Genomic DNA, 26588 nt, shown 5'->3' on the forward strand with positions numbered 1-26588 from the left:
CAGCAGATATATGAAGTGATTTGAAAACTCTTGCATCTTTAAAGAGATAAAAATTACATGCTCCCACATCTGCAGCTTTTTTGATTTGCATGACATAAAAATGACTGAAATGAAATTAGCTTAGATCATCCTGCTAAAATCTGCAACGGGCCAGATTGGTTGAAGTGCATCATGTATTTTTTATGATTCAATTACTGATTTAAGGGAAGCAATTCAGTGAATTACAATTTAAGTATTAACTTTGTGACAGATAAATGTTTCTCTTTATAATATTAATTATAAATTATTTCCTTTTAAGTTATATATTGGTTCGTTCTCAAATTCCTGTACGCAACTCTCTTAAACACGAGTTGGGTGCTTGCAAGAATGTTAAGTTATACTAGTAACTGGCGTCATTGGTTCTTAATAGACTCATTCACATGAAAGCACTTTCTCACATGGGGACCAACAGTGTGGCAGAGATAGAAAAAAGGCCACTAGATGAAATAAAGTAATAAAACTTCAGCCAGGAAAAAAGTCTCAAAAGGACGATAAGAGTGTGGATCCATATAAAAGCGAATAAATAATCTTTTACTATTCATCTGAAAACTAGGAACAGAAGGTGGTCATTACATTCTTTCAACCTGTTCTGCCTTTACCCAACACCATATTCTTACTCCCTCCTTGTTCTCAATAACTTTATTGTCAGGCAGCATCTGTACAGGGGGAGAAGACACAAAATGCTGGAGTAACTCAGCGGGACAGGCAGCATCTCTGGAGAGAAGGAATGGGTGACGTTTCAGGTCGAGACCCTTCTTCAGACTAGTCAGGGGAAAGGGAAACAAAATAAATAGACAGTGGTGTTGAGAGATATAGAACAAATGAATGAAAGATATGCAAAAAAGTAATGATGATAAAGGAAACAGGCCATTGTTAGCTGTTTGTTGGGTGAGAATGGGAACCTGGTGTGACTTGGGTGGGGAGGGGGGTGGAGAGAGAGGGAATGCAGGGGTTACTTGAAGTTAGAGAAATAAATATTCATTCATTTGTTCTATATCTCTCTTCATCACTGTCTCTATCTTTTGTTTCCCCTTCCCCTGACTAGTCTGAAGAAGGGTCTCGACACGAAATGTCACCCATTCCTTCTCTCCGGAGATGCTGCCTGTCCCGCTGAGTTACTCCAGCATTTTGTGTCTATCTCTGGTTTAAAGCAGCATCTGCAGTTCCTTCGTACACATTTCGTCTGTACAGAACTGATCTAGTCCACCTTACAATCCCTTCATACCCCAAATCATCCCAATGAATCTTTTTGAATCGCATGCAATGTTAATGAATCCTTCCATAGTTAGGGGCCCAATCTTCTCACAACACTCGAGATGTGACCTCACTGGTGCAAGTGCAGTAAGATTTCCGTTCTAAAAGTTACTTCAAGGACACATTACACAACATAACATTTTATAAAATTGATTGCAATTAAATATTTAGAACTGGTTCACATGAGGGATATTAAATATATAAATATCTTTCAATTTATGTCATAACATTTTCTGACTAATCGAATAATGACAATCTATTTTTTCTAGCACTGTATTAGTATTTACTTGGGTTTATCATGCTTGTGTTTCTGGGTCATTCAGTGATAAGAGCATATTGAAATTTCCATTAACAACTGATTATTATTTCCCAATCTCACAACTAGTTGCTTTTTCCCCCCCACAGATCTGAAAAAGAACCAACTTTGAATTTTATATCCTAATTGAATAAGCTTCAGGAAATGAAAACACACATTTATCACAGTTTTACACATCAAAGCAAACCTGATCATAAAAGCTAGTGTGTTGAATTCCATCTTATCACCCCACCCACCAACACACACACACGCGCACACACAGACACACAGACACACACATACAAACAGACACAAACACACAGACATACAAACACAGACACACTCACACACAAACACAGAGACACACTCACACAGGCAAAAACAGACATACAAAGACACACACAAGCTACATGCATACACATACACAGGATTAACATAATAAATCATCGCTAAATTGCGTAATACATGAGAAAAAAAGAATGCAGCATTTGCAGAATTCACCAGCAAATAATTACACACCTTCTTTGATCCCTGGAGTGCAGATGGATAACCTAATGCAAATACATAAATATAATTTCCTCAGTAGCAGGGTAGGTAATGTGGTGCTGGCCCATAACAACTAATAAGGTCCAGATTTAACCTCTGGACTGCCCTGAGTTGGATCATTTCGACCCAACAACAGGATGGTGAGCAGGAGAGAAGCCGAAGTCAGGAGGTGCAATGGAACCAATTAGACTTGTGGTTGTAATCTCTATCTTGCAACTTGTGATAGGAAGCATTTGTCAGTGGGTACCAGCGGATGGCAAATCACGCTGGGCTCTGATTTCCATGTCCTACCACCTATTTGAATATGCTGACACTATTATCGAGGCTCAGATGTAAAGAATGGCCATTTTAAGTTAATAAATTAATGAGCTACAGTACTGTGAATGCATGTACAAATATAGTATCCCCAAGAGTAAAGTAAGGAAAATAAAAGCCCTTTGTCTTCCTGTGGTTGCCCATAATGAGGGCTGAAATTAAACCAGCATGGATCGTGCTGAGCTAATTGAACATTTTAAGGATACAACAATACCGAATGCAATTTTGCAGTTATCAACTTTTGCAGTTTAGATTTCTATGATATTTGAATAAAAATGAAATATGCATGAGTATATGAAAACGGCAAACTGACAATTAAGGTGCGATGACCAGATTAGGTGAGAAACTAAAGACAGTTGTGAAGTTGCACATTTTGAGGTGTCATAAAAAGTGAAAGGAAATGCAGCCTCAACAGGAGTTTCACTGAACAAATAAAGTAGATATTTAATATTGGGAACATAATTAAAACAAAGCATAAACTAACAACATCATGAGAATTATGCGTACATTTTAAATGCTTAAAACAAACAGCTATGCTTAATGTTGAAAAAGCCACTATTTTTGGTAATAATTGGAGAACAGTATAAATCCTAAGCAGTCCATGATGTAGATTAAAGAGCCTGAAAGAACATAATGAAGATAGATTGGAATAAACTGGGAATACAAACATTATTCCTAAATATAAAGACGGAAAGGTAAAACAAAAGGGGAACTTTTGCATACATACCATAATATAAAATATCTTGGAGAGAGTATGAAAATCGTTTAAGTTGAATTGGATAAGTATTTGACCAGGGAAAAGAGATTAGAGAAAATAACTCTATTTAATGATGCTACAATTCTTAAAGAGCTGGCATGAACACAGGCTAGACCTGCCAATAGCCTCACGCTAGGCTACAACATTCAACTATATAGCATATGGTAAACATTGTCAGCCCTGCCTTTGTAGAGAAGCAACACATTATTCAAAAGAATGTAAGTCTCTTTGGGCACTTCTGATCCTCTCTTATTGAGCAATTGCTGCCGAGGCAGGTTTTAAGACTACCGAACAAACACATTATAGACCCTAAAACTAGTACCTCAAAACTGCACAGGCATTAAACCACGCAAGTTTATCAAAGACCTAATACAAATAATGAATCTTTCCCTCTAAATGTAATCTTTGAAATGGGTTGTTTATCGAAATGTAAGAGGAAAAATAATTGTGCCTAAAGACATCAATTGAAAAATAAATAGACAAATATATGTTGCCTTTTCAATATTGATTAATGTTGTCAGGACATAGGAGCGATCACCTGCGACAAGACAATAGCCTCTCCCTCAATGTCAACAAAACAAGGGAGCCTTTCATCAAAGTTCAGCAGGGGGGTGGAGTACGTGGCCAGTCTGTGTGAACGGTGCGGAAGATGAGGTGATCACGAGCGCCAAGTTCCTTGGTGTCAATATCGCCAATAATTTGTTCTGGTCCAAACACACTGATGCAGTGGCCAATCAGCACACAAACACCTCGACTACCTCATGTGACGAAGGAATTTCAGCATGGCTCCAACAACTCTTACCAATTTCCTATAGATGCACCATAGTAATCATCCAATCTGGATGCATCACAACTTGGTTTGATAATGGCACTGCTCAAGGCTGCACAAACTTCCAGAAAGTTGTAAACGCAGACCAGTGCATCCCAGTCCTTGCCCCTTGCCCCCTCCCCCCTCCATGGCCTCAACCTCCACTTCACATTGTCCTGGGAAAACAGCCGGCATAGTCAAGGAGCAATTTCACCCTGGTCATCCCATCTTCTCCCCTCTCCTGTCAGCCGGAAGATACAAAAACCTGAAAGCACGTACCCTCAGATTCAAGAACAGTTTCTTTCCCACTGTTATTACACTCTTGAACAGACCTGTCAAATGCAAACAATAAATCTCGGATCTTCCAATCATCCTCAGGGCGCTCATAGAAATCATAGAAATCTAAACTGCAAAAGTTGATAACTGCAAAATTGCATTCGGTATTGTTGTATCCTTAAAATGTTCAATTAGCTCAGCACGATCCATGCTGGTTTAATTTCAGCCCTCATTATGGGCAACCACAGGAAGACAAAGGGCTTTTATTTTCCTTACTTTACTCTTGGGGGATACTATATTTGTACATGCATTCACAGTACTGTAGCTCATTAATTTATTAACTTAAAATGGCCATTCTTTACATCTGAGCCTCGATAATAGTGTCAGCATATTCAAATAGGTGGTAGGACATGGAAATCAGAGCCCAGCGTGATTTGCCATCCGCTGGTACCCACTAACAAATGCACGTTGTAACTGTAACACAATATTCTGGACTCTGTTTCTTTTCCATTTTCCATTACATGATGTACTCATGTCTGCTATGATTTGCTTCAATAGAATACAAAACAAGGTTTTTCACTTGTTAGCACACAACAAAAGTTTTTCACTGTACCTCAGCACACGTGACAATAAACTAAACTGAACTATGTATCTCGGTACACATGACAATAATTTAAAAAAATCAATACTGTACTTGGAATACTGCAATGGGAAAATGTCCACCAGAGCTGTCAAACTAGCTCATAATCCAGGGTCAGCCACACCAAACCCACTTTATTGATTACACAGAAATGACAGTAAAAAAATGCAACCATCTTTACACCATAAGCATCCTTCAAACCTACTTCACCTGACATCAACATATTCTGCCATTCCTATTTCATTATTTATTTATCTGGATTCCATATCCACACATCTGTTATTTCCCCTAATTACCATGCACGGTAGCAGGTTCCTGATTCTAAATTAAGGGGTATCTCCTGAGTTCCCAATGGATTTATCAGTGAATCTTTCATATTTAGATATCCTCAGTTTTAGACTTAACTGCAGATGAAGTCCCTATCTCCACCCAAATTAACTCATCTGGTTACTTTTTATTAAAAAGTTTTTAAACTACCATTTTCGAGAAACAGCTCTACTTTATTTAATCTATTCTGATGGTTGCAACTTCTCAGTTTAGTTTAGTTTAGTTTAGAGTTACAGCGCGGAAACAGGCCCTTCGGCCCAAAGAGTCCGCGCAGACCTGCGATCCCAGCACACTAACACTATGCTACACTAGGGACAATTTACAATTATACCAAGCCAATTAGCCTACAAACCTGTATGTCTTTGGAGTGTGGGAGGAAGCCGAAGGTCTCGGAGAAAACCCACGCAGGTGACGGGGAGAACGTACAAACTCTGTACAGACAGCACCCGTAGTCAGGATTGAACATGGGTCTCTGGCGCTGTGAGGCAGCAACTCTACCGCTGTGCACTGTGCCACCCATGTTATCATGGTAGCTCTGGTTATCATGCTTGTAAATCTTTAGGCACTTCCAGTAAAATGAATATATCCTTTTTATGAGATGGAGACCAGAGAAATGTGTAGTCCAGCCTATGTACTTATCTGCTTTTGAAATTAAATCAGAATATACTGTAACTAATCAGGTCAAGCATTAATATTGACCTCAAATTCAAATTCTCCTCAAATTCAAATTCTCCCTCCAAAGATGCTGATGACCTGTGGAATATTTCTAGCATTCTCTTTCTGCTTCAGACTTTGATTTTGTGATATTTGTTTTTGAGTTCTATTAACTTTGTCGTCAACCAATGTTCTCTGCATTTTGGGCGTCAATAGAACTAGAAAAATACTTCACTTTCAAATATATCTGATCAGACCCCAATCAAGGTAAACAAACTGGCCACCAAAAGCAAGAAACAGCTTGACAGCTTTTTATCTGTAATGATGCTGAATTGGATAGTTGCCCTGAATGGAAGAATTGGCATTTCAATCTGGATTATGATATTAAAAATACAAAACAAAATGAATCTCATCAAATACAAGACTAAGCTGGGGGGGTGAAACACAATCTCCTCCAAGAGAACCAGGAAAAGATTTGAATGGCCAATAATACAGAATATAAACATCAAAGTGGAATAAAGAGTAAGAGACAAACTTAATGTAACTGAACTTTTAAATTACAGGCACTTTGAAGAAAGCAACCAATTGCAGCTTGTTTTGCAAGTGCCTTTAGATTCAGACATATGCAGTGTAAATGTTTTTAATTGAATAAGGAGTTCTGATTCCAGGTTGCAAAGTATAGAAAACCCTGCTCATCCCTGAGACCGTCAACGTCTCGGCAGAGAAGACCTTCTTTGGCTGCATATTTCTTTGTGAAACATTCGCATGATTGCCTTGCAGACCAACAGTTTAAACTTGTAGGGTAACCCTTTATTATTGGAAGAGCCCTGACTGTAGCATTTTTGTGATCATGTCATGTTTCTAATGTTGTAAACTTGTCTGTTGCTTTTGGTAGTATATGAAAGAAACAGTCAGGAAATCATGAAGTTATTGAAAAAACTGGACTTCGTTTAAACAAATGCAAGTGTTTTTTTCTTAATTGGAAAATCCTCCAGTGGCGTAGGGAAAGACTCAACCACGATTCTGTTTGGTGCCTTGTGTCAGCTGAGGGTCTTGCCCAGAGTAAAAAATGCTGTGTTCAGGTTCCACCCCAGTACAAATGCTCTACTGTCCAAGATTTCTCTACCATGTTAGCGGTTGGGCTAGAACTCTTTGCCAATGCTAGCAGTTGTAACTGAACCACTGGTGTTTAGCTAAGTGAACAGATAGATGCAGTCTTATTGCAGTTTTTCCATATTTACAGCATTTAAGTTTTTATTCCATGGGAGCAAGTTCCACAATCTGGAAACAAAGGCCTGGGTAGAGTGGATGTGGAGAGGATGTTTCCACTAGTGGGGGAGTCTAGGACCGGAGGCCACATACCTTTAGAAAGGATGAGGAATTTCTTGAGTCAGAGGGTGGTGAATCTGTGGGATTCATTGCCATAGATGGCTGTGGAGGCCAAATCAATGGATATTTTTAAGGTGGAGATTGATAGATTCTTGATTAGTGAGGGTGTTTGGGGAGACTGCAGGAGAATGGTGCTGAGAGGGAAAGAATGGGGTTTAATGGCGGAGTAGACTTGATGAGCCGAATGGCCTAACTCTGCTCCTACAACTTACGAACAAACCTAGACTGAAATTTTATGAGGAAAATGATTGCCATCCTTTTGCAAATTCTGTAAAAAAAACCCTGTAAAAAATGTCACAGCAGATATTTAATAATAAAATCTTACCTAGCACATTGCCAACAGGAACTTCTTGTACATCTTCCAATTCTTTACCCATTAGCAGATACAAGTCCTGCACCGTACAACAACTCAGGTGTGGAATCGATAGGTCATCATCAGGTGAATAATTTTCAGGCAACTGAACAGAAAAATATCAATAACACTAATGAGCAATCCAACTTCTGCAAAAATAAGGGATAAAATCCATCTATTGATAAATAATAAATATATACCCATGTCAGATGATGAGACAAATACATACCATGTAAATTAAATCACATTACATAATCCTTCTGCTGTCAAATAACATACATTAATTCTTTTTTTGTTTGCAACACAAGACATGGGAGCAGAATGAGGCCACTCAGCCCATCGCGTCTGCTCTGCCAACACAGAAGGCCATCATTTGGCCCATCGTCAATGCCTGCTCATAAAGGAAACCTGCAACTACCAAATCTAAAAGAAGTAGCTTTAGCTAAAAGTCTGCTGTTACAGAGACAAGAACAAATTTCCTCACCAGGAGAAGAGGGAACTATGAATAGGGCTGTGGAAAGTTCCGGTGCCGAATACTTTCAGGCAGAGGTTCATAGAATTTTGAATATTTAGGCAATCAGGAGGAATGGGTTGTTTGTGTAGGAAGCAAAATGCAGATGCTGGTTTAAACTGAAGATAGACACAAAATGCTGGAGTAACTTAGCGGGACAGGCTGAAGAAGGGTCTCGACCCGAAACGTCACCCATTGCCTCTCTCCAGAGATGCTGCCTGTCCTGCTGAGTTACTCCAGCACTCTGTGAAACGTCACCCATTGCCTCTCTCCAGTGATGCTGCCTGTCCTGCTGAGTTACTCCAGCATTTTGTGTCTATCTTTGGAATGGGTTGTTCATACATGAAGGTTTTACTGAGGTAAATGATTAGCCTTGATCTGACTGACAGGACAACTATTGCTGTTGTGTTCGCCTACTTATATGAATTATTTTTTTCCATGTCGATATTGTGGCAGTAAAATGAGAAATGTCTCATGAAGCAAATGGAAGTGCACTTTTAACATGTTAATTATAGAGAAACAAAAAGTTGTGTTTTCAGAAATATATGTTTTAGAAAAAATCCGTGCAGATAAATTTAGTTATGGAAATGACCTGCAGAAGTATCTTGGACAAAATCTTGTGCAATGAGATCTTGTGCAATGTATGTTCAATAATATAAATAATACGTATCTTGGACAAAATCTTGCGCAACGAGATGTATGTTCAATAATATAAATAATAATATGCCTCACCTGCCTGAGGATGTACTACAATTACAATGTCTAAAAGACATTTGGACCGGCACATGGAAAGATTTAGAGGGAAATGGGCCAAATGCAGGCAAATGGGATTAGTTCAGGAAGAGACCTTGGTTGGCATGAGCAGATTGGGCTGGAGGGGCTGTTTCCACAATGTATTAATCCTTGTTTATTTCTGCTAAATATGCTGTATCCTACCAGAACATAGAAGCACAAGAAACATAAGCACACAAGGCCAACTGTCCCTTCACCCTGTTCTACTGATCATCCATTAATAGGCCAGAGTATCCTTACCAATTCCTTGTGTGCTGCACAGACTTCCACACATTGGAGCAGGTTAAGAACAAGAATACTTTGAGATGTTAAGATGACATTAAAAAGCCTCTCAAGTCTGGCTTCTTATAACATAACCTCAACATCTGGCACATAACCCTGCATTCATTAATGAAAGGACTTGGAGCATCTCAAGTAAAACATATTGCAATTTCTAAAATGAAAGGGTTTTGTGGTTTTAGAATTTTTCTCTCTATTTCTACAAGAACAACATTTAATAGAGCTGTCATGGCATGCTTATGTGGACAACACAATAACTAACAGGTGATGCATTGCCCTTAGAAAAGCTTCATAAGGATACAAAATCAATGGAGGAGGCCATTGAGCCCATCATATCCGTGCCAGTCTAAGTCAATAGACTAACCTTAACCTCTGTCAATAGGTCCATTAACCTGCAGGTACTCAGTCATCAGGCAAGTTTCCATATTGTGAGGGCTTTTGCCTCTATCGTACTTTTGGCCAGTGAGTCCACTCTGGGTAAAATGTTCCCTGCGATGGAGCTTTTCAGTTATGAGCAAAGATTGAATAGGTCAGGTTTACTTTCCTTGTCGTGAGGGGGGATGAACAGAGCTGATTGAGGTATGCATAATTATGAGGGGCATACATAGAGGAGATACTGGAATTTTTTTTCCTGTACCCTAGATTTGAAGAAAATTCTTGTAAGGATTAACAACTAACTGGGCAATGGAGTGCCGTCTTTTTGCAATTATTTCTACAGCTTGATGTTTCTAAGATGCACTTTTATGGAAATGAGTCCAATTAATAGCAATTTGATATCGAGGAATCTGTTCATGTTGGCAAATTCCAGTGCATGCAATGCAACTGGCTCCTCACCAAAATCAGATGGAGGAAGTTGTTCCTCAATAAGCAAAGGGCCTGGGTAATCTCTCCAATCTTATAGTGAGCAATAAAATCATGACATATGACAAAGATCGCAAGCAGGCAGCCGAGCCCAAAAAGTCAATGGTTATTGTGCGTTCGACTTCCACCGCAAGGCATCCAGTCCCAAGAGCATGGCCAAAGGTCATCTATCTCAGTGATGGATGCCTTTGTAAACGTTAGTCTGCAGACAAGCATCACGAGGAGATCGAAGCAAAATTTTGCGTCTTTAACAACATACATCAAGAGGAATAGCACGCACGGACATGTTTGGTGTCTCCTGCCCAGAGATCCATGCTCCTCCCAACGGCACTTACATCCTTTAAGAATTGCTGGCAATATCTGGCCATCGAGACACTCATTAAATGATCTGTCAGGAGCACACAATCTACCAAGAGTGCCAATGTCAAGGCCAGATTTGTAAATATGAAAGAGGGATTTATTTTTCTATTGTTGTTTAAATAACACACAGGAAATTATTTCATAACTTAATCTTTTCATCAGTTTACCAGTAATGCTTCCCATTTAATCACAGTAAAATTCCTCCAGTTCCAGCATTTCTTTTCTACAGTTGCATTTCTCTATTTAGATTCTTGGCTTTAGTTGACAACGTAATGTTTCATGGAACTGAGTTCCCAATTATTTTATGCTAATTTTCCAGTTCTGGTGGATGAGATTTAATGGCCATTTACGATAGTACTCTATCCTATACGTTTTGTGAAGGAAGAATAAATACCTCTGAAACTCTCAGTTTTAATGAGCTATTCTCCACCGCTTGTGAAAGGTGATGTGATAATAATCTCTCTTGCTTCCATAAGAATCTCCCTCTCTGTTTAGTCTTTTCGAGTTGGTGCACAGAAAGGAACCATATTTTGTTACTTTGATGGCCTCGTTAGAAATTTCTATCAGCATTGATGGGGATGACCATTCTTGGTGGAACAGGTTGGCCGGATGGTTGAGAGCAACAAAAGCAAGAGTCAATATTTCTTTTAGTTTAGTTTAGTTTCGATGGAAATCTCATCCGGAGCAACCTTCTGGAATCTCAAAATCAGTTTTCCCAAATTTACAGGCCAAAATTTGTATAAAATAAGCTTCCCCAAGCATTTCAGATTCACTGTTTAACCGTAATAATATCAATGCTTCACATGCTTAAAATGTGGTGGGAAAATGGAATGAGCTGCCTGAGGATGTGCTACAATTACAATGTCTGAAAGACATCTGGACAGGCACACGGAAAGATTTAGAGGGAAATGGGCCAAATGCAGGCAAATGGGATTAGTTCAGGAAGAGACCTTGGTTGGCATGGGCAAATTGGGCTGGAGGGGCTGTTTCCATAATGTATAAATCCTTGTTTATTTCTGCTAAATATGCGGTATCTTACTAGAACATAGGAGCACAAGAAACATAAGAGCACAAGGCCAACTGTCCCTTCACCCTGTTCCACTATTTCATTAGATGATTGATATAGTCCTAGCCTCAAAGCCACTTTCCTACTCTCTCTTCATCCTCCTCATTCTTCAAGGTTTGCTATTCTCCACCTTCAAATATATTCAGTGCTATTTCACCACTGCTTTCTGGGATTCAGAATTTCTCAAAGTCATGAAATTTCTCCTCAATTGTTTGAGATTAGATTTTAGTTTTGTTTAGAGATACAGTGCGGAAACAGACCCTTTGGCCCACAGAGTCCGCGCCGACCAGAGATCCCCAAATACTAACACTATCCTGCACACACTAGAAACAATTAACAATTTGACCAATCCAATTAGCTTACAAACCAATGGGTGACCCTCATTCTGAAATTATAATCCTGGTTCTAGGTATCTGTTAGGCAACTGTCCAGCCAACCCCCCTCAGATCAGTCTGAAGACGGGTCTCGACCCGAAACATTACCCATTCCTTCTCTCCAGAGATGTTGTCTGTCCCACTGAGTTACTCCAGCATTTTGTGTCTATCTTCCATGAATTTGGTAACTTATTGTGGACCTCTGAAGCATTTGAGAGATTCAGTCCTCTGTCTTACATTGTGGATGATCTTGCCCCAGACTTACTGCTCTGCACACAGTCCAGGAACATAATTGTCCTTACCCCCTCAGAATGTGATGTTTTTCAGTAAAATCACCTCTGATTGCCAATAGAGTAGGCCCAACCATCTCAACCTTTCTATGTATTCATTCCATGAACTGACTTTTAACTTTGAACCTTTTTTTAATGCAGTATATCATTTCCTAAATACAGAGATCAAAACTACACCCAACACTTCACGTACAGACTCGCCAACTTCCTGTGCATCAAGATTTTCCTCCTTTAATCCTCTCCTGCTGTACTTTACAATAAAGGGTAACTCAATGCTGTTCCAAACGTTAAGATTATTGAGCACCACTACACTGACACAGTATCCATTCGGAATCACTTTAAACAGAACATTTGGATATCATGGAGCCAATCCTCCAGCACTAAAAAGCAAGCATACGCACCTTGGCTATAGCCTCCGAAGGATTATATTTTGGGCTCAGCACAAACAGTTTCTGTCCTCTGCGGACTGTTCCACTGTAAACCCTGGCAAATGCAATGAAGTGGTCTCTCTGTTCATCTTCCGGTTGGGAAACATTCATAGCCGCCTGCTCCACCTGGCTTGGTACCTGGTCATCTTCAGAGGAACGAAAAATAAAGATGTACCGTTATGTAAATCCCCTGTCCTACGATAATAATAAATGTAAACATTATGAAATATAAATTGGAGGGACATACATTCTAAATTGTAACCATAATTGATTATCACGACAAATGTACAGATGCCCCTCGAGTTACGATGCTTCGACTTTACGATGGTGCAAAAGCGATCACATTCAGTAAAAACAGTACTTCCAATTTTGATCTTTTCCCGGGCTAGCTACATGCGTTTTCGACTTACGATATTTTTGATTTACGATGGGTTTATCGGAACTTAACCCCATCGAAGGTCGAGGAGCACCTGTATTGCTTCAGTGATTTTTCAAATGAAGCAGATTTACACATTAATTTATACCAAATGATGTGATATGCCCAAGATAAGTCTGTCCAATGGACTGGCTATACATAAATAACGAATAAAATAAAAAAATGTTAAAGTAACCCAGTACTTGTATATTTTGCAGTTGATCAACACTAGCATTGGAGGCACTGTTATACTGACATCAGTCAACTCAATCACTAGCTGTTAACAGTTAATTCATCCTCTTAGCTTAGTTCAGTTTAGTTTATTGTCACGTACCGAGGTACAGTGAAAAGCCTTTTGCTGCGTGCTATCCAGTCAGCGGAAAGACCATACATGATTCCAACTTCTTGGAACTCTTGTTCCAACCTTACAGAAACTTATTATCAGACAATGCACATAAAGTACTATTTTGTAAACAGTACTCCATTCAATTTACAGACAAATGTAGTATAAAGAAAAGTACTCTAGGGTTTTGCAGGTAAGCATGTAAACTACCAGATAATTATATAAACTATTACAGCTTTTATTGATCGTCAATGCAGGCATGGATGAAATTCAGGATAAATTGTTTGTTCCCAAATGAATATTGTTCTATTTTACAGATTACAATAATGCCTACACTTCAGCTAATATGCTTTGCAACTTTCTGCAAAGGGAACAAGAGACACAACATAAATGCAAATTTCTTATTAAATCTGGAAACAATGCATGATTTATTTTTAACAATAGGCTGCTACGTCCCAATCATTCAGCAATAACCTACAAATTGAAGATCGACACAAAATGCTGGAGTAACTCAGCGGGACAGGCAGAATCTCTGGAGAGAAGGAACGGGTGATGTTTTGGATCGAGACCCTTCTTCAGACTGAAATCTACAAATTGAACTGTGTGAATAATTCACCTCTCAAAAACTACCCTAAATGTACATTGAATATATTTTGGTTTTGAATTTTTTTTGTTTTAACGAAAGAAAAAAAAAATTCCCCGAATAGTCGACGATAAATGACATCCATGCAGTAAGTGTTCTCCTTTCTGAACACCACAAAGACCTCTCCAAAGGCAAATATGAAATGCTGACCAAGTCCCTTTGTGATGTGTCGGTCAGTTGTGTAATGGTGGCAAAAAGAGATGGAGAGAGAGTGACGGGAATACTGACTCAAGCAAAGAAACCCTTTTGTCAGATGGTTTGCGATAAAACTCTTGCAACAAGAATACTGCCACTTTGCCAGCAATATTTGAAAAATTATTTGCACTATTGTGCATGGCAAACAATAATAAACCAAAGTACCGTTACTATTGATACCATCGATTCCACAGTCAAAAAGGCCCAACAGAGGATGTACTTCCTGCGGCAACTGAAGAGACACAATCTGCCACAGGCAATGATGGTCCAATTCTATACTGCTATCATTGAGTCCATCCTCACCCTATCCATCATGGTCTGGTTTGGCTCAGCCACCAAGCATGACATCCGGAGGCTGCAACGGATCGTTCGCACAGCTGAGAAGGTTGTTGGCTGCAACCTTCTCCCCATTGATGAACTGTACACTGCAAGGGCCAGGAAGCGAGCGGGCAAGATCATCTCTGACCCCTTTCACCCTGGCCACAAAATCTTCGAAGCACTTCCCTCTGGAAGGCGACTCCGGACTGTCAAAGCAGCCACAGCCGGACATAAAAACAGCTTTTTTCCACGAGTGATAGTTCTACTCAATAACCAAAGTCTGTAGTCTCTTTTTTGCTCTGGTTTATTTTCACCCACATGTTTAGACCGTAATGTTGTATCCTTATTGTTTTGATGTGTTTATGCTTTATTCTTCATTGTTAACTGTATGTTTGTGTTGTCATTTGTGAGCGGAACACCAAGGCACATTCCTTGTAGATGTATACTTGGCCAATAAACGTATTCATTCATTCATAAAACCCCTATGATGCCTGATTAACCGACTGAAACTTTATTTTCCGTGACAAGAATGATAGTGGGAGGAATAGAGTGCTGGAAAGTGTGCAGGCGTAGCAAATACCTCTCTTCAGCAAGGGAAAGATTTTTTTAAACAATCTACATGTTGCATATGTAGAGCTGAAAGGTGATGTAACTCTTGACAGAAGTCTTTTAATTGTTGAAATTGCCTATTCTGCTGAAAACCAACACCTAAACAATCTCTTCCCCCAAACTGAAATCAAAATAAAGCACAAAAATGTCCAAATATGGGGAAGAAGCACACAAGGCAATTCAAGATAATGAAATAATTATGCAATAAATACATGGTCATTGGGGTTCAGTAGCAAAGTGCGAGTGTAACAATCCAGAGATCAAGGAGATAACTGACAGACGGCCAGATGGAAATGTTAAAACAGTTCTGAGGTTTATGTCATTTGTCAGAGCTGTCCTCATCATCCCATTGTCCCATGCAGTTCCCCATGTCCTGTTCCCATACTTGCCCAATAACACAACATAAAGGGTAACCTGGAAGCAAACCGAGGTGAGCAGCAGGACCCTTTCACTTAAAAGCATCAGTGAACAAGATAGATTTTTACCACCATCCGGCACGTTTTATTTTTGACCATGTGGGTTTCCACTGGGTGCCCTGGTTTCATCCCACATCAAAAATAAGTACTGGATCACAATTAATAGGCTGTTGTGCATTACCCCTCGAGTAGTTGTCTAACGGAAGAATTATCCGAGGGTTGAAGGGTATATGAGAGAATGGGTTAGTGGGACACAGGGGCAATGGGCAGATGGGGCTGTTCCAACAGCTGCCACAGGTCCAATGGACCGAATGGCCTTGCACTCTGTCATAAAGAAGTATGAAAATATCCAATTCATTACAAAACTCAATTTCCTTTGATAGTGTGCACAACTTGACAGGCATCTACGTGATTATAAACATATTTAAAATGCTGACAACTATGTTTCTGACCCCAACCCTAACCCTAGCCTAATCAATCAACATCCCTCTTTGCACGATTTTCATGAGGCAAAAGAAACTCCCATAAAATTACCAAAGGTCTGTTATTAAAATTTCATATCATGAGAAAACAATGATATTTTATTTCCCTACAGCTTAAACACCAGTTAGACCTCTCACCTCTCGTGCTCGCATTGGCTGCTGGGATCTCTGGGCTTTCTCCCATCTGCTTTCCCTGATGGGCAAGTTTCTCAGCAAATCTCTTCCTGGCCTGCTCCCGTCTCTGAGCTATTTCTTCCTGAGTCAAGGGCCTTCAAAATAAGTACAAAGAAAACAAGAATTTACATAACAGATTCATCTAATGTCTTTTATAAAGGACATTAATGGACTTTGGGTTTTTGCATTGGTATTGATATTAATTTATTGAAGGTCTGTTTATCATATATCATCTATGTATATTGCATTAATAGGCTTATAATGCTGCTGCAAGTAAGGATTTCATTGTGGCTTTGACCGTACATATGACAATTAAATATTCTTGACGACATGATCACTACTATAATTAAAACAAGGTCAAAATAAAAGGATTTTAATTCATGAAATGCTTTTCAGGAATCTTGTTCCTTGTGTCAACTTTGTATTCAGCGTTTGTTAAAACAACACAAAAAGCTCATTAGGAAAACTAATTCTCCTAAACCGGCTTGTACGTTTGGTCAAAATGTGTAATGTTCATGTCAACAAGGTACTTTAGCACAGGGTAGACAACAAATACTGGGTGTAGGCAAACATGGAGTTCAACAAGCAGAGCACTTGAGAACAGGCTAGGTCAACACATAGGAAGTCCCGGAGAGTTCAGCTGCGCCAGTGAAACAATATTTGTTTTATGTTGGAAAACGATGTGCACTCAATTAAATAGTAAGTCACCTCAAATAACTTTACATGGAAAGTAAATCAACAGCCAAAACAGGATGATCAAAAGTTTCAAAAGGAGCAAACATCTAAATTCATACCATTGAATTTACGGTCTTAACAAAATACATTAATCTAATTTGGAGACAAAAACAAAATTATGTGAATTCTGGAAATCTATGGACATGAAAACAGAAATTGGTTGGTACATTCAGCGGGTTAGACAGCATTCTTGGACAGATGAAGGGTTACACTCTTCAATGGATCATTCACCTTAAATATCAAGTCTGTTTTGTTTTACGTTGCTGCTGCCTGACCTGTTCTTTGACCAGCCCTCTGTTTTGAATGCTCACCTGAAACTGAACAGTTTATGGTCTTTGTTCACAGGATGTAGGCATTAATGGCCAAGTCGTTATGAACTGCCCAGTGCTTTACTAATTTCAATATATACTTTGTGAATTAAAAAAAAATCAAATGTATATAAAACAGCATATTTAAATCAACACTTTCATCGCCATTAGTTAACATTACCACCCCATCTATACAATATTTAAAAGACATTTGGATAGGCACATGGACAGGAAAGGGTTAGAGGGAATGTGGAAGAAGGAACTGCAGATGCTGGTTTAAACCGTAGACACAAAAAACTGGAGTAACTCAGCAGGACAGGCAGCATCTCTGGTGAGAAGGAATGGGTGTTTCGGGTCGAGACCCTTCTTTCGAGGGATATGGGCCAAATGCAGGCAGGTGGGACTAGTGTAGTAGATGGGGCATCTCGATCTGTACGGGCAAGTTGGGCCGAAGGGCCTATTTCCACACGGTGTAACCTTATGATTCTATGACCATCAAATATAATTTACATAAAATCTTTATGCAAACAGTTTAGTTTAAACACAGATTTTAATTCATGAGTGTCATACCACCCATCCCCAATGGCTTGTGACACCATTGAGAGGACAATTAAGAGTGAACCACAATGTTGTAGGCCTGTGGTCATATGTAGGTAGAAGAGACAGAGGTGGCACATTTCTTTCTTTAGTAGATACAGGTATTCAATGATTTACTAATGGATTGCATTCGGAAAAAAAGTTTTGTTGAGCCAAAACTCAATGATTCAAAAAGCCTGTGTCTACTGTATTATGGACAATTTGGTTCAGAACATTCACCTCAATATCATCACCACCCCAACATTGGGATAAGAGCACAGAGACAGATATATATGATCAAAGGTCTTTGGGTTACTTTACCTTAAAGTGGAGTGAAGAGAAATTATGTTTTTGTTGTTAAACAGAGGAATTATAAATTCATGTCGAAGCTTAAGGAGATATTTGTCTTACCAATTTACACAGACTGAACAAGGACTTGTGCAGTTCACAACAGCAGCCCAATGCACTCAGGGCAGCTTGACTACACTGCAAACACCGAAGGGCATTAGTCTTTAAAGGCACCCACCCCAAACAAAGTGGCCTGCATATTGGGAGAGTGGAAATTAATTAAAAGCACTGCATTAATAAAGGCACACCAGTGCAATTAATAAATGCCCACTTTATTGAGAAGACAGCAATGAGTGGAAATCCTCATGCCTAAGGTACCAACTTCTCATATTTGAAGTCAAAGTAAGTGACATAGTTTAAACAAAAACATTTTCTGGGCAAGCTCTCTAATGCATTATTGAGCAATACATTGGGAGACAAACTGCAGCCACTTGGAATGATCTTCTGGTCTACAGAGAACAAGAGCAGGGCAGATGTTCCTGCAGAATGTAGGCACAAAATGCTGGAGTAACTCAGCAGGACAGGCAGCGTCTTTGGAGAGAAGGAATGGGTGACGTTTCACAGAGTGCTGGAGTAACTCAGCGGGACAGGCAGCATCTTTGGAGAGAAGGAATGGGTGACGTTTCACAGAGTGCTGGAGTAACTCAGCAGGACAGGCAGCATCTTTGGAGAGAAGGAATGGGTGACGTTTCGGGTCGAAACCCTTCAGGATAAGTGGAAAGGTAAGAGCTGAGCATGCAGCACCTACACAAAAAGTACTACGTGACTGAATTGCTAGTTTTTGGTGTTCTAAAGAAATGGTAAAATAAACCCCCAAACGTTGCAAGATTTGAAACACGGTGTCAACCTGTTGGCAATTTTCATCTGTAAATTCTACTTCTAGAACGATGTTCATTGACAATAGACCAAAGTACACAGTCATACAATGCTGGCTGTAGCTCCTCAAGAATTGTCCATTTACAAACACTCCACATCTCTTTCTGAGAAAAAATTCTAAATTAATTTATCGATGGAATCAGGTATGTTTCACCTTTTCAAAGATTACCTGCCTGCACCAAGCTAACTGCCCCTATCCTTTTACACAATTTTCACTACGATCTTCAACATGATATGCTAGTTTAAAAATGTAGGCTTTCACTAAATGCCTGCCTTATCCAATAGACAATTGAGAATAATTTAAGGTTAATTATTTTACAGAAAATGCCATTCTGACTGTTTAATTCCACACTGTCTTCTACCCAGATGTCTCAACTTTATCACAATGACCAAATCCCATGGGGTATGGGGAGAAGGCAGGAAAAGGGTACTGATTGAGAATGATCAGCCATGATCACATTGAATGGCCGAAGGGCCGAATGGCCCACTCCTGCACCTATTGTTTATTGTCTATGAGGAGGGCAAATGTAGTCTTTATTGACAATTTAGACCAAAACATTTCAGTTATATTATTTGGCATCGAAGGCGTACAAGGATTTCTGAACAATCAGAATGTCCTTCATTCCAAGTGCAGATGTACTGAACTTCCTGGCCGCATTGAATATTGGTAATTCATGGGTGGCGATCCAATGCTGGATTCCACATGGACTCCAGCAAAAGACCACTCATTTACTAAACAAGTCAGGCCTGGAACTGAACAGCAAGCCTATTCATTTAGATGAAAAGAAACAGCTGCAACAAAGAACGGCAAATACACGATTAAAAAAAATTTGAATTAACTTTCTTTTAATCTTTCCAACTGTTAAAAAGTGCTTTCAATTGCTGCAAGTGATTTATTACTTAGTATGCTTTTAATTTAAAAAAAATATTTAATTATTTTAATTATTTTAAGTGTTTTTGCAAAGCCACCAAACAACTTGACAGCTTTTACAGTTGGGAAGGCCGGAGGTCAACATATCACCGAAGCTCGATGGCCTCCACCCAAGGGTTCGAAAATAGGTGGCTACAGAGTTTGGCTGAAAGTAGCCTAGTCTTGCTGAATTCCATGAGGGAGCCAGAAGACTGGAAAACAACCAACATGAAACCCTTTTTTTAAATGGAAGGAAGACAGATGGTGGGGAACAATAGACCAATTAGCTTGACTATTGTTGGTAAGATCAATTGATCTTGTAGGGTCAGTAGTCAACAAAGAAATAGCTAATCACTTCGGGGAGATGAATTTCATCAACCCTGGTCAACATGATTGTATGAAAGGTTAAGGTTTATTTCATCATGTGTACTGAGGTACAGTGAAAAGCTTTGTTTTGCATGCTATCCAATCAGATCAGATAATACTATACACGAATACAATCAAGTCAAACTCAAGTACAATTGGTGAAGCAATGGAAGATACAGAGTGCAGAATATAGTTCCTAGCATTGTAGCGCACTAATTCCATAGACAAGTCTAACATCCACAATCGGGTAGAGGTGAAGCGGACAGTACCCGAGCTTAAATGAACATAATGTTTGATAAATTAGCATGAATTATTTGAGCACGTAATAGGGAATGTTCACAAGGGTGACAGGGAGGATCTGTAGGTTTAGTGCAGTTAGATTTCCAAAAGGCATTTGACAAGGTGCCAGAAAAGAGGATGGTGTATAACCTAAGAGCCCAGAAAAAGAGTGTTAGCATGGATGGAAAACTGTCTGTCACATATTTAAAAAAATAAAAAATGTGTCATTTCAGCTTGGAGAGATGGAACTAGTTGAGTAGCCCAGGGATTGGTTCATGGCCTTCAACTGTTTATGATTTACATTCACGATGTGGAGGCATGAAGGAAATGAAAGATTTCCAAATTTGCCAAGATATGAAAGTGGATGAAAGGGCGGGTTGTGCCGAGAAGTTATGATCCGGCACTGGGATTCAGTTAGATTGAGCGTTTAGGCAAAAACCTGGCCAATGGGGTTTAACGTGGAGAGATGTAAGGTCATGTATTCCAATGGGAGGAAAAGGCAGACTATTCTCCAAATGGAGAGAGACTGCAAATGAAACATGTTCAGAGGGATCTAGATGTACTCACACATGAATCACACAAGGTCAGTAGGCAGGTCCAACAAGTAGTTACGGGGACAAAAGGCATTTTGGCCTTCATTGTGAAGGGTTGTTTGTGTTTTGGTCATCCATGGAATACCATGCACAGTTGTCCTACCTACAAAAATATCTTATAGTATTAGAGGCAGTGCAAAGGAGATTCACCAGGCTCATTCCTAAAATGTAGAGTATTTTCCTGTCAAGAGAGGCTAAATAGTTTGTGTCCATATTCAACGGAGCTAGGTGAAGCGGAGAAATTATTCCAACTGGGGTTTGGCAGGGTAGGCTTTGAGATGTCTTCACTCATGGGAAGGCCACAGACAAGGGCCGTAGCAAGAAAATGAGGAGCTGGTCATTTTAGATGCATGGAAACTAGTTCTCTCAGGGCGTGGTAAATCTCTGGAACTCCCTGTCTCCCAGGGTGCCTGATATATCAGATATATTTAAGGTGGACAAATAAATAATTGAAAGATTGAGAAATTGAGGGTTATAGATCTGGCACAGAAGAGAATTTGAGGCCAGCATAAACTGCCATGATCATTTTGAATGGCTGGGAGGCTTGAGAGGCCTGGTAACCCACGCCTCAGAGACATAGAGTGATACAGTGTGGAAACAGGCCCTTCAGCCCAACTTGCCCACACAGGCCAACATGTCCCAGCTACACTAGCCCACCTGCCTACGTTTGATCCATATTCCTCCAAACCTGTCCTATCCATGTATCTGCCCAACAGTTTCTTAAACGTTGGAATAGTCTCAGCCTCAACTACCTCCTCTGGCAGCTTGTTCCATACACCCACCACCCTTTGTGTGAAAAAATTACCCCTCAAATTCCTATTAAATCTTTTCCCCTTCATATTAAACCTATGTCCTCTGATCCTTGATTCACCTACTCTGGGCAAGAGACTCAGTGCATCAACCCCATCTATTCCTCTCATGATTTTATACACTCTTATTCCTGTTGTTTGATGTTCTAAGGCCATGAGATTGCTGGTATCATATGTTTTCCAGCTGTTTTACACTCATGGCTTGTTCTAAATCACCTCTGATGTTATAACAAGCAGGACCTGCCTTTTTGGTTCAGAATCTTACCATCAAGTTGCCAAAAGCCAGCAAAGCCAGTCATTCAGGATTTTATTAACTGCTCATTAAATGCTGGCTCAATGGGTAAATTCCTTGGTGTAAGTGCTTGGGAATCCAGCAAGTACAAGCTCTGTCACCGGCTGTACACTCAAGTCCAATCCAAGAGTGCATTCAGCAAATCAACAACAAACTATAGGCAGGAGTTAGAAATGTTCAATACTCGTGCTGCAGACATTACCAGGCTGACATTTACGGGTAAGGAGAGTTGCTAAATGCTGGAATTCTTGACATTTCCCAGCAAGTCTTGGGCCAAAGCAAAATATTGTAAAATGACTTCAAAATATCAAATTTATGGCCAGAGACCTAAAGCCATTAATTTATTTTGGAATTGAATTTATGTCTTGCCTCATATAATTTAAATCAAGCTAGTATTATGCCATTTTCTAATGCGGGTTTTTATTCAAACATATGGATAGAAACCATGAAGTGAAGGAATCACAGCTCAGGAGGCCATTTGATCCACCTTGTTTAGTACTCTCAAAACCTGCCTCTTGCTCTGCCTCAAATATTTATCAAGGGTTTGGAGAGTGTGCAGAATAGATTTACTGCCTGAGGGACCTCAGCTATGTGAACAGAAGGCATAGCGTGGGTCCTACTCTGTGAAACTGAAGAGGTTGCACAGAGATCTGATCTGGTTGCAAAGAACCTTCTAAAATCATGAAGGTTGTAGACGAATAAATAGGGAGACACGTCCAGTTAATAATGTCGTCAAGATCAAGGAGACAAACAAAATGAAGGCGAGTAGCAAAAGAACCTAAAGGGCCATGAAGAAAACATATCTAAATCAGCTAATGCTTCGGCTCTGGGATGCATTGTCAGGGTTACGCAGTGAAAGCAGATTGTTGTGTTCAAAATAGAGGTGGAAAAGAAAACAATTTGCAATGCGATGGGGAGAGTGGTTGAGTAACTATCTCTGCACCACCCTTTCTCACTTCCCTTTACAAAATTAACTGTCAGAGTAATTTATATTAAACTGGATCTCTTAATGCCATCCATTTAATTATTCAATCTTCTCCTCTTGAAGTTTTCTAGTTGTTTGCCAAATTTCTCTTTCTTATGTTATTAAAGAATCTTGATTTTGTTTTATGTAGGAGGGAACTGCAGATGTTGGTTTAAACCGGAGATAGACACAATATGGTGGAGTAACTCAACGGGTCAGGCAGCATCTCTGGAGAGAAGGAATGGGTGATGTTTCGGGTCAAGACCCTTATTCAGACCTCCTCTTCAATCAACTTTCTCTCTATTATCATGAGCCTTGAATTTGTCAATAGCCTATTACGAGATCAAGTTGTCTACTCCCTTTCCTACACAGTTACGTCTTCAAAACCAGTCACTGAATTTGTACAATATGGGAGGCTATTCAGCCCATAAACCCATGCTAGCCGCCTGTGCAACAATCCCATCGATATTCACATTTTCACTGCAGCCCTGCAATAGTTTAGTATCTATCAAACTCTCTGTTAATTCTGTTTTCACCACTTATTGATATTTATGTAATGCTTTTAGTATCCTGAGGCACTGAAGTTAATCAGGGAAAAAATGACACTAAAATATCCAAGTGCATAAAATAAATCTGAATGAAATACGTATTCCTGAATTGCCAATGTGTTACCGATGGCTGCAGCATTATAAAAATAAGATACAGATTCCATCACAAAGACCATCACAACTTGGCCTGATGGTGCATCTCAGCAGCTGCAGGACTGCTTCGACAGGACCAACTGGGATGTGTTTGAACACCGGGACCTGGAGGTGTTCACAGACAGTGTACTATGTTACATTAAAAACTGCATGGACACTGTCACAGTGGACAAACGCATCCGGGTCTACCCCAACCAGAAGCCCTGGATGACCCGGGAGGTCCAGCGGCTGTTAAAAGAGAGGAACACTGCTTTTAGGTCTGGCGATAGGGCTTTATACAGCATGGCCCGAGCTAACCTGAAGAGAGGCATCAGAGAGGCCAAATTAGACTACAGGAGGAAGATAGAGGACCACCTGGACAGTAACAACAGCAGGCAGGTGTGGCAGGGGATCCAGTATCTAACCAACTATAAGACCAACCTTGGAGCTGCTGAAGGTGACGCCTCGTTGGCAGAGGAGCTGAACCTCTTCTTTGCTCGCTTTGAAGTGGAGCCACCCGAGACAGCCATATCACACCACATGGTCCACAGCAGCCTAACCCTCAAGATAGAGGAGCATGAGGTGAGGCGCACGCTGCGGGCCATCAATCCAAGGAAGGCTACTGGACCCGACGGCGTCTCTGGACGCGTGCTGAAGGACTGCGCTGACCAGCTGGCTGGAGTCTGTACGAGGATTTTCAACCAGTCTCTGGCCCAGTCCACTGTTCCATCCTGTCTGAAGTCCGCAATCATAGTCCCCTTGCCCAAAAAACCCCACATTTCCAGCCTCAACGACTACCGGCCAGTCGCACTCACACCAGTGGTGATGAAGTGTTTTGAAAAACTGGTCCGGGGTCATATCACATCACTCCTGCCCCGAAGCTTTGACCCCCACCAGTTTGCGTACAGAGCGAATAGATCCACAGAGGACGCTATAGCCACAGCCCTCCATGCTGCACTGTTCCACCTGGAGCAGCCGGGGAGCTACGTGCGGATGCTCTTTGTGGACTACAGCTCTGCCTTTAATACAATCCTTCCCCATAAACTGGTGGACAAACTGGGGGACTTGGGACTTCCACACTCCACCTGCATGTGGATAAATAGCTTCCTGTCAGCTCGCAGCCAGAGAGTCAGAGTGGGCCATCACACATCCACGGCCCTCAGCCTCAGTACCGGCTCTCCACAGGGCTGCGTGCTGAGCCCCCTGCTCTACACCATCTATACACATGACTGCACCCCCGCCCACCACAGCAACACCATTGTCAAATTTGCGGATGACACTACGGTGGTGGGACTCATCACCGGGGGGGACGAGTACGCCTACCGGGATGAGGCGGAGCAGCTGACAGTGTGGTGTGGAGAAAATAACCTGCTCCTCAACACCTTAAAGACAAAGGAAATAATAATAGACTTCAGAAAGAATAAAACGGACATGGTACCATTAACTATCAGAGGGGACTGTGTGGAGAGGGTGGCGGATTTCCGCTTCCTGGGAATCCATATTGAGGAGGACCTGACGTGGAGCGTGAACACCTCTGCGCTGCTGAAAAAGGTCCAGCAGAGACTGCACTTCCTGAGGGTGCTCAGGAAGAATAACATCACTCAGAGACTGCTGTTGTCCTTTTATCGGTGCTACATTGAGAGCATCCTAACATACTGTGTATGCGTATGGTACACCAGCTGCACAGCGGCTCAGAGGAAAGCGCTCCAGAGGGCCATTGACAACGCCCAGAGGATTGTCGGCTGCCCTCTACTTACCTTGGAGGACTTACACAGTTCCCGCTGCATCAAAAAATCCCAGAGTATTATAAAGGACATTTCCCACCCCGGACACTCCCTGTTTGAACTGTTACCGTCAGGCAGACGGTACAGATCTACAAGGACAAGGACAAACAGACTTAAAAATAGTTTTTACCCCACTGCTATAAAGGCACTAAATGTAGCCGCCAAGGAACGCAGGGGCGATACATAATAAGAGACTGTGAAATCGACAGAAGGATGTAGGGTTGGGTGTTTATGCGTGCTATTTTCATGATATTTATTTTAGTTGTTTATCTTTTTTAAAATATTTTACCTTGTATGTATCGTTAGCTTTTAGAAATGTTTGAATGGTGCACTGACTGGCTGACATTTTACAATTTCGTTGTACATGGCTCATGTTACAATGACAATAAAGGAACTATTCTATTCATTTCAATGCATTTTGGATATAGTCCTAATGTTGTGTATTGAACATTTGTATAAAATCAAGCAATTTTTAAAACAATTATCATTAATCTTTAATTTAAAATTTCAACATCAGTTGGACTAGTAGTATATATTGTATCCACTTGGCTAGACACCCTGGATCCCATGTGATCTAATCTAGACCACCTCACCATGCAGGGACCTCTACAAAGGCCTTGTTGATTTTGGAAACTAATCCCACTAAATGCCACACAATGCACCATAAATGTTATTACACAATTTGTTGAAAGAGATATCTGTGCATGATAAAGTAAATTACAATTTTTTACCGATGGCATTATAAAAAAATGGAAAAAGTCTTTTTATCCCAATTATAGGAATGGTAAAAGATCAAAGATAGACACACAAAGCTGGAGTAACTCAGCGGGACAGGCAGCATCTCTGGAGAAAAGGAATAG

At 40.4% G+C, this 26588-nt stretch overlaps 1 protein-coding gene across 4 annotated transcripts in view; it reads right to left on the reverse strand.

Annotated features, from left to right (window-relative positions):
- Positions 1-26588, reverse strand: part of efl1 (elongation factor like GTPase 1) — a 187258-nt gene that overhangs the window by 86150 nt on the left and 74520 nt on the right. For all 4 annotated transcript variants that reach the window (XM_078427282.1, XM_078427281.1, XM_078427284.1 and 1 more), the window contains 3 exons: positions 16173-16303; positions 12587-12759; positions 7626-7758 (listed from right to left, as the gene is read on the reverse strand). In XM_078427282.1, coding sequence (XP_078283408.1) covers positions 7626-7758; positions 12587-12759; positions 16173-16303 — 437 coding nt within the window. The remainder of the gene's footprint in view (positions 1-7625; positions 7759-12586; positions 12760-16172; positions 16304-26588) is intronic.

Source organism: Rhinoraja longicauda, chromosome 33, assembly GCF_053455715.1.
Source record: "Rhinoraja longicauda isolate Sanriku21f chromosome 33, sRhiLon1.1, whole genome shotgun sequence".
In the NCBI taxonomy this organism is placed as follows: Eukaryota; Metazoa; Chordata; class Chondrichthyes; order Rajiformes; family Arhynchobatidae; genus Rhinoraja; species Rhinoraja longicauda.